This window comes from Morus notabilis, unplaced genomic scaffold (assembly GCF_000414095.1).
Source record: "Morus notabilis unplaced genomic scaffold, ASM41409v2 Scaffold738, whole genome shotgun sequence".
NCBI classification, from domain to species: Eukaryota; Viridiplantae; Streptophyta; class Magnoliopsida; order Rosales; family Moraceae; genus Morus; species Morus notabilis.
In genome coordinates, this window is record NW_010359162.1 from 100,462 (window position 1) to 109,662 (window position 9,201).

Here is a 9,201-nt window from a genome sequence, read left to right on the forward strand (position 1 = left end):
GAGTGTAAAGTTTGAGGGGCAAAAATGGAAATAACAAATTTTAACACTTTATCCACTTGCTCCATATGTCGGGGAAGAAAAATTTAAGCAAATGAAACTATGGTGAGTGCACAAGTTTTATTTCACTAGTGGTATCAAAATGTGGTTTTGAGTGGTGTTTTTCAGCTTTACACGTTACGAAATTAATGGTAATTAGTAGTCCAAATTACATTAATTAAAAAAAATAAGAGCAATACAATTATATATCTTTCGACCAACGACCAATTATAAAGAAACCAAAATAACATTAAGGCATTGATCAATAAAAAAAATTGGTGCTCATATATACTAACTGCAACATCAGTCCAATTTGGTGGTGGGGACAAAGAACAGAATAAAAATCAAATGAGGGAAAATTTGCTAGGCATCTAGATATGACCACTAATTAATCATGGTATATCAGCAAGTAATTATCCTCACAATAGCGAGGGTAGGAATTCAGTGATTGAAGCTTTCATTTACAGATGCTTGGTTACCAGACTCGCTTTTTCGAATGATCCGACCTTGAATTGAGATTAGAAGCCAATGACATATCTGATGCAATGCTGCTATGCATAAAGAAAGCTGGTTCTGAGGGCACTGGGAGGGACAGATAGTTACTGTTTAGCATAAGAGCAAATGTATTCATTGTTGGTCTATCAGCTACATTTTCTTGGACACACAATAGTGGAATGTGGATGCATCTCGTTATTTCAGATCCCGAACTAATTTGTTTCATTAGGGGATCTGCAACATTCAAGGCTGTCCCCTCCCTCCAATTTCTCCATGCCTAACGCGCAAATATAATATCAGCAACAATAAAACTATTACGATAATTCCACTAAAGATGTGTTGATAGTCTCGACCGTTTATATGATACAGCATATTGTAATGCTTTTGTACTTACATAGCTTAAAAGGTCTTCTACATGCTCTCCATGACAGAAACAATTATTTTTCTGTCCGCTTACTATTTCTAAGAGTAACACACCGAAACAGAATACCTCAGACTTGACTGAAAATTGTCCATGCATTGCGTACTCTGGAGCCATATATCCGCTACAAACAAAGAAAGGTTTAGTGATTTGCAAGTCTTATACAAGGAACTAATTAAAAGGAACAAATAATGTTTGCAAGAAAACTCACAACATTATGAATATAAACTAAGATTTAGACAAGTTTGACATGTACTTACTAGGTTCCCACAATTCTACTTGTGTTTCCTTGAGTTTGATCAACAAGTAATAATCTCGCCATTCCAAAATCTGATATTTAGGGTTCATTTCTTTATCTAACAAAATGTTACTAGCCTTAAGATCCCTGTGGATAATTCTCAAACGTGAATCTTCATGAAGGTAAATGAGCCCCCGAGAAACGCCTCCTATAATTTTGTAACGCCTCTCCCAATTCAAATGTGCATGCTTGCTTGGATCTATATATTATACGAGTGTATCATTAAGTTAAAACTTCAAAGCACTTATGTGTTACAGAGTACTTTTTACAACTCAGAAAAAAAGTTGAAGCATAATAGATACATTTTCTATGATTCTGTATGAGAAAAAAGTGCAAAAATGCAACCATACCAAATATGAAGTGATCAAGACTTGCGTTTGGAACAAACTCATATACAAGAAGCCTTTCATTTCCTTCCAAGCAGAAACCGAGGAGCCGTACAAGATTGCGGTGTTAAAGCTTCACAACTAGTAAGACCTCATTCTTGAATTCCAGGTCTCCTTGGCCTGAACCCCTAGACAACCTTTTTACAGCTATCTCTTCTCCATCAGAAAGTCTTCCCTAAAGTACATCACATAAAGTGGATAGGTTCCATTTAACACGATGGATTCTAAGTCATAGTATTTTTTTTTAAAATTAAGTTTTAGTACTTGTGACCCACTCAAATAAAGAACTAATTGTGTAATGTTCACTCATCGCCTTACCCTGTAAACAGAGCCAAATCCTCCCTGTCCAAGCTTATTTGCCTCTGAAAAATTATCTGCTGCAACTTTGATGGTGTCAAAATTGTATTGTAAGGATTCCGCACTTTCAATTTCTTCAACAGGTTCATACAAGGGACGAGCTTGAACAACATGAATCAAATGATTAAGTTAATTTTCTTTTGAACAGAATAAATCAAATGAATAAGTTATTTTTCTTTTGAACAACATAAATAAATCAAATAGTCAACTAAGTTAAAATAAAATTTTGATGTGACAGTAATAAAGTAGCATAGCAGAGGAATTTTATGTCTTGAAGCATAGGAGATTATTATGTGGGGCATTTTCTGTGTTGAAGGATGTAACAACAAAATGTATATATTTCTCAAAAAGAACTGAATTAGATAATGTTAACTTACTTTCCTCCTTTTTTTGGCCCTCTTTATTCTAAAAAACACGCAGACGGAGATAACTAGCACCACCAAAAACAGAGCACTAGTTGAAACAACAACAATAATGACGGTTCTAGACGTGTTACTCTCGTTTCCTGCAAAACCAAAAACTCTGCTCCTATCAAATTATTTTTAGGGGAGAAATTTTCAAAAATCTTACAGTTTTGATGGTAAAATTAATATAATGTAAAGAAATAGACAAGTGTGTCATACTCCACACAATAATTGGCATGAAATGTAACGCCAACTTAAAAAAGTACTAAACAAAGCGATTTTCCATGTTAACTTTCAGAGTTGAGGTTCTAAGTTCCAATAATTCAAAGACAGAAAACACATATACAACATGTATACCTTGTGTTGTGGTGGTGTTAGTCGATGTTGGCGGAGGAGGAGATACCGTTGGCAATAGTAGTGGTGGGGAAGTTGGGGGTGGGTTGGCTGTAGATTCATAGAAGAGGTAATCCTCATACGGCGGGGGTAGAAGAGCCTAACTATGCCTTACTATTCATATAACTTCTGTAATCTTATTGGCCGTAGAAGAGCCTCACCCTCAACGATACGGCGGGGGCTCTTCTCATCGAGGGTCAGAAGCATCCTAGCATTGTTACGGATACGGCTCAATGCATACTGAACTCTCCACAGCTCCCTCTTGCAATGAAGTCCATACTCACCAACGAGTTTCAGCTCAGCATCCAAACGCTCCTTCTCATAGGGACGACGGGGCTTCTTGAATGTCTTCCCATCTGAACATGTACAGAATTCATATCACGATTTTGGAAATTCAAAACAGCAGCAAATTCAGTATTAACCCATATTGCACCAACAAAAAGCCTCACATAAGTCAAAATATCCTGGCTTTATTTTCTTTGTGCTAAAGAAATTAACAAGCCCAATGTTCTATGCATCAGAAGTTCTCAAAAGCATAACACCAAATATGAAAAAGAGAAAATAAAAAAAAATAAAAAACATCTGAATATACAACATTGAAAACTATCAACACGGTGCACAAACAATTACCTTATTCAAATCAAATGTCAAATGTCGAAATCCCATAAAGTAAAACTACAAAATTCCTAAGGATCGATACTTAATCGACCTTCGTTTATGTCAAATCTTAGATCCTTTGTACCCATGACACAAACAGATCACATTCATTTCACACCAGCATCTCAAAAGTTAAGCTAATAATTCCACATAAAAATATCTACTCTTTTAACCGAAAACCCATCATAGAACCAAACAAAATTAAGCAAAACCATTTTCTAAAAAAAAGCACCAAACAGGGTGCAGAACGGGCGCCATAATCAATACAACGCTTGGAAATCACATTCAAATCAGATCACGGATCATTTTATTTGACAACCAAAACCCTAATCCCAATCTCTATAAGGCAAACCACATAAAGTTTCTCGCAGATCACAGATAATCTTAGAGAGAGAGAGAGAGAGAGAGAGATTACAGTTGCGATAGAACGAGACGTGAACCATGGCTCTTCTTCTTCTTCTTCTTCTTCTTCGTCTTCTCCGGCAAGGTCGTTGTTCGTAGCTGTGTCTCGCTCAGTGTCTCGTCTGACTGTAAAATCCCTTTCATACTCTCATTCTAAAACCCTAATCCCAGAACTCCCATGACCTATTAGCCGATGTTTCCAAACACCCCATTTGGGAGTCCAATTTTAGTGTTAGGCCTAATTTCATTTTAATTGGGAATAGTGATAGACCTACTCTTTGTGGGCCTTAAGGAGACCCAATCGGCTATCATGAGGAGGAAATGTGAAAATTACTTTTAAAAAAAAAGAAAATTATTCAACTTATTTAGGGCCCGTTCACTTCACTAACTCAAATTTTATGATTCGAGTTAAAAAACTAGATTCGAGTTTCAAAAAAGTTGAGTATAATTTGAAATTTGGAGTTTAGTGTTTAGGTGTTGACTATTTAACTTTTGAAACTTGAGTTTTGTGTTCACTTGCACAAATGCCAAACTCTAATTATTTTCAACATTGGCATGCATTTCTGTTATGTAAAAAACGTGAACATGGTGCATTTCCCACATTGGCATGCATTTCTGTTCTTCATAAGAATATATATATATATATATATAAATGTATATATATATATATAACATATATATATAACAATCTGGGGAGGACAATTATAAAGGCAACCAAGTAATACAGAAAAACTAATCTATCAACGCCGGTTGTTCTCATATGCAGCCCACATACTATTAGCTATTTCATCCCTTAAAATGTGCATTTGTCGTCGGTGTGGACGGTTTTGATGTTGTTGGCTTCCCCGATCAGGATTGTGATTTTGATTCACATCTTGCTCTGTGTTGAGTGGATCAATTTCTGCTACCGGAATGGCGTCTCTCATGTATTGGGTTAGTAGATCATCGTTGTGGTTGTACATATGTATGAAGTTGTGTAGAATAGCACAAACAAGTGGAATATCTATTTGTGTCTGTATCGGGTAGTTATTAATGCACTTAAGAATACGAAACCTGGCTTTCCAGACGCCGAATGTGCGCTCGATACAGTTTCTGAGGGAAGAATGAGTGTAATTGAATAGCTCACGCTGAGTTTGGGGCCGACCCCTCCTTGCCCGATACTCTTGAAGGTGGTAAGTGCTCCCTCGGTACGGTGCCAAGAAACAATCATTGTTTGCGTACCCAGAGTCGACGAGGTAATATTTACCTGTTGTGTGCGTTAGAATATATTACGTGAATGTATTAGTTCCACATGGAAGCACAAACGTGTAGTTTTCGAAAAGTAATGAAAGATCAAGCTTACACATACCTTCTGGTGGAGTAGGGAAATTTTTTTCCCTCGTTTCTGTTGCGGATGCAAGCACACGTGCATCATGAGCAGAGCCCTCCCATCCAGCTAACATGTATGTGAACCTCATGTCGAACGAACAGACTCCTAATACATTTTGAGAGAAGAACCCCTTCTAATTTCTCCATACCTCAGCATTTGCAGCGGGTGGAACACATGGTACGTGAGTACCATCCAGAGCGCCAACACAATTCTACGTAGTAACTAATTACCATACACAACAACGCAATTCTACATATTTATCTTAAAGAGTAATTAGTTTAGAAAAAATACCTGGAACCATGGCAGATACTTGTTTCCACGCGCGGCTACGACAGGATCGATAATGTCGAAGTTTGGTGGTGTAAGGAAGTTAAAACGGAGCTCATACAACGCCTTCAAAACAGCGTGGAAGTACTTTGAAATGGTAGCACCCGAATGCTGCCATTGATCTTGTGACTCCCTGTTGTTTGAACTTTGACATACAATGTATAGAAAAATAAAAAGTTGCTCGTGCACATTCATATTCCTAGTCGGTCTTAAAAGCCCTTTAAGCTCAAGTAACGTACTAAGACGCTTGAAACAATCACTTCCCATTCTAATCTTCGACCTAATAACGTCCTCATGTCCATCAAGTAGGTATTGAACACGCATTATACCTGTGAGTGCGGATGTATGCTTTGGTTGAGGCAGGGGTCTTTCCATGTATGTGTAGTAATACCACAAAACTACTGCTACTGCCACAATCTCATAATCGTCATCTGAGTCGTCACTATCATCATTTTCAAGAACGTGGTTTGAGGGACCTGCATTCCACATTGCTACCTGCGAGACATGCATAATGAAAGGATAACAAACGAATATATATGAAATGGTCATTTGATCCGCAAGTAAAGGTGACTACACATAGTACATCAATAAATATTGTTCTGCGCAATGCAACTCAATAACCATAATCAATACAACACCAGCAGGGCCGTAGTAAACATAATTAGCAAAGTCTACTCAAATACTATGTTGAAATCTAAAAATGAGAAATGATGTTCAATCGTATGAATACAGACAATGGTAAAAACAATATTTTATGGAACTCAATGCTGGTCTGGACTGCCATCGCCACCAAAGTGTCCCGGTTGCGGCGGAAAGTGAGGCATGTAGTATGGTGTTTGGGGATTATACGCAGCCGGTTGTTGGGGATTGTAGTTTTGGGGATTTGTAGGAAATGGTGGGACAGGTTGTTGTCCCCCAAAGTTTGGGGGCCGTGGCATATTGTTGGTGGGTTGTTGGCCATAGAAGGGAGCCGGTTGCATATAGCTGCTGGGTTGTGACATGAAGTTGGGAAATTGTGGCGGCATAAACTGTGTCCCCGTAGAGGCATGGGGGTTTGAGAAAGGTCCATGTGATTGAGTCCTAGACATACTGATTGTTCTTGTCACGAAGAAGTTACGTTGAGTATCACTCATTCCCACGAACAGCTTCTGCATATTTGGATACCAAGCAATAGCCTCCAAAAACATTATTGCGGTTTCATCATCAAGCGCCATTTCCCTAACTATGCCCTGGCATTGGTCCTGGAGATCGACAATAGGCGCAGCTTGATTCGCACTAGAGCTTTTAGTGCGACTACTACGCTTGCTTTCAATAGAAGAGACAAGCTTGCCGATTAAATCCCTCGCTACAGGGTCACATATTACCTTATGTGAGGACTTGGCTGGTTTCTTGCCGATCGCTTTCGAGGACGACGCAATGTTGAGACCTCTAGCTGCATTGTTCAAACCGGCCCGCATGGAGGCAATGAAACCATCTTCGCTGCCACCCTCATCAGATGTCGCCCTTTCTTCGTCGGAGATGTGTACTGGACCCTCATCTATGTTCGTTGGATTATCCAATCCCTTCTCAAATGCCCCACTTGCCCTCGTACCACCAAAGGCCTCATAGTACAAGTCCCAATTTTTAAGAGGCTGATTCTTTGCCGATTTTGCCCATTTCTTGTTCTGCATATGAATGAGCAAACAAAATGACCTTGGCAAAATATTGCAAGAATTGACTACCCATAGAACAATAATTGTTTAGACGTTTACCTTGGCAAAATCTTCCCAATATTCATCAGTGCATGTCACAGCACCGGTAACAGGGTCCCAGCCAAGTCCTGTGTTATTGCGTAATGTAAGCTCATGGTCAAACTTGGCTTTGAGTCGGACTTTCATCTGCTGCACTTTGGCAGGGGTGACTTGATCCTTAAAGAACTGTTGAAGATGTTGCGCCCAATCCTCCCATGTTTTAGAATCCGGTTTTCGACCGTTGGCATCACGATTGTAGGCAGCGAGTCGCATAAGCAACTCCTCTTTCTGCCTTTCAGTCCAGTGTAGAGTGGCTTCATCGTCGGGTTTCCCTCTCGGCATCTAAAAATAGGAAAGAAAGAAGCGTAACGACGCACAAGAAGAATGGCCGTACGCGTGAGTCAGATATTTGAAACAATCTAACGACTAGACACAGTTATAAATGGCTCCGAACATTTTTCGAACATCACTGCCATTAACCAACGTACTATTACCTGGTTTATACATGTAACAAGTGAGGCAATGTTATTACTGGCTCAGAAATTTTGTAGCTGAGAAATCGCAACAACACTCGGAGCATCATCCTTATAAGCAGGAGTGACGTAGCTGCCATGCTTCAGAGGCACTCGATAAATTCCAATGAAGCGATAACTAACTGTCACATTGCCTACAGGACGCCACTACGACGAGTGTTCTAATTTTTGAACCAATTTCATCATTGCCAACATTACCTGTTTGTTAAGCGGTCATGTGCGATACAACCATAGGGGAGTCAATACACTAACAGCAGAGGCAGTAGATCCACAGGGGAGGCAATAAGCTAATGTAAAAACGGCAACAGGATAGCCAATACAACAATAAGAGAGTCCATAAGCTAAGGTAAAAACAGCAACAGCAGAGCCAATACATCCACAGGGGGAGGCAATAAGCTAGGTAAAAACGGCAACAGCACAGCAAGTACAACAATGGGAGATGCCATAAGCTAAGGTAAAAACGGCAACAGCAGAGCCAGTACAACAATAGGAGATGCCATAACCTAAGGTAAAAACGGTAATGGAGAGAATATACGACAATAGGGGATGCCATAAGCTAAGGTATAAACGGCAGTGGAGATAGTATACGACAACAGGGGAGGCAGGTAATAAGCTAAGATATAAACGGCAACAGGAAAGCCAATACGATAGCAAGGGAGGCAATAATCTAAGGTAAAAACGGCCATAGGACAGCCAATACGACAACAGGGTAGGTAATAAGCTTATGTATAAATGGCAACAGGAGAGACAATACGACAACAAGGGAGGCAATAAGCTAAAGGTAAAAATGGCCACAGGACAGCCAATACGACAACAGGGTAGGCAATAATCTAAGGTAAAACGGCAATAGGATAGACAATACGACAACAGGGGAATAAACAAGCTAAGGTAAAAACGACAACAGCCAAGGCAATACGAGAACAGGGGATGCAATAGCCACAGGGACAAACGACAACAGTTGAGGCAATACGACAACAAGTAAGAGAACATCGTGACTGCGAACGACAACAGTGGTCTCACTACACATTAGCATCACAATACAAACGACAAGGAATATGTCTCACGTTTCCATCACAATGCAAACGACAACCAATATCTCAGCATCAAATCAGTGAAAACGAAGAAGAACTACGGTGCGATCATGACAAATCCAGAACAAATAATGGTATATAGGAGATTAGTAGTTGTGAAATATCATACCCGGTTGGAACCAGTTGAGGACAAAGGCTTATCGTCTATCAAAACCCCCAAACGCGATCGTGAGGCAGCGCGTACGACGGCTTGACACCGGAACCGCCGATGGTAACCTCTCAACGGAAGATAACCAGTAGATGCAAGATTCTTCCGTTTGACTCTACATCGACGCAATAAGACGGCCAACGGAGTTTGCCGG

The 9,201-nt window shown here is 39.7% G+C and overlaps 2 protein-coding genes and 1 pseudogene across 2 annotated transcripts; all 3 read right to left on the minus strand.

The window, feature by feature from the left end:
- Positions 1 to 294: 294 nt before the first annotated feature.
- On the minus strand, positions 295 to 2,890 carry LOC21388777 (annotated as a pseudogene).
- LOC112090750 (40S ribosomal protein S9-2-like) lies at positions 2,818 to 4,048 on the minus strand. The gene is made up of 2 exons (XM_024162791.1): positions 3,863 to 4,048; positions 2,818 to 3,146 (listed from the first exon to the last, which is right to left on the minus strand). The coding sequence occupies exons 1-2, from the start codon at positions 3,888 to 3,890 to the stop codon at positions 2,905 to 2,907; spliced, it is 270 nt and encodes an 89-aa protein (XP_024018559.1). The 5' UTR covers positions 3,891 to 4,048; the 3' UTR covers positions 2,818 to 2,904.
- A 541-nt stretch (positions 4,049 to 4,589) lies between these two features.
- Positions 4,590 to 6,034, minus strand: LOC112090747. The gene is made up of 3 exons (XM_024162784.1): positions 5,510 to 6,034; positions 5,198 to 5,351; positions 4,590 to 5,095 (listed from the first exon to the last, which is right to left on the minus strand). Exons 1-3 carry the CDS (start codon positions 6,032 to 6,034, stop codon positions 4,590 to 4,592), a joined length of 1,185 nt encoding a protein of 394 aa, XP_024018552.1.
- Positions 6,035 to 9,201: the final 3,167 nt, after the last annotated feature.

Excerpts from the sequence above, each read along its gene's own strand:
- LOC112090750 (XM_024162791.1), bottom strand. The coding sequence starts at position 3,890 with ATGGTTCACGTCTCGTTCTATCGCAACT. Across the intron at positions 3,147-3,862 it reads CGTCTCGTTCTATCGCAACT|ATGGGAAGACATTCAAGAAG; the intron begins GTAATCTCTCTC and ends GTACATGTTCAG.
- LOC112090747 (XM_024162784.1), bottom strand. The coding sequence starts at position 6,034 with ATGTGGAATGCAGGTCCCTCAAACCACGTTCTTGAAAATGATGATAGT. Across the intron at positions 5,352-5,509 it reads AGTATCTGCCATGGTTCCAG|AAGGGGTTCTTCTCTCAAAA; the intron begins GTATTTTTTCTA and ends TGGAGAAATTAG. Across the intron at positions 5,096-5,197 it reads TTTCCCTACTCCACCAGAAG|GTAAATATTACCTCGTCGAC; the intron begins GTATGTGTAAGC and ends CGCACACAACAG.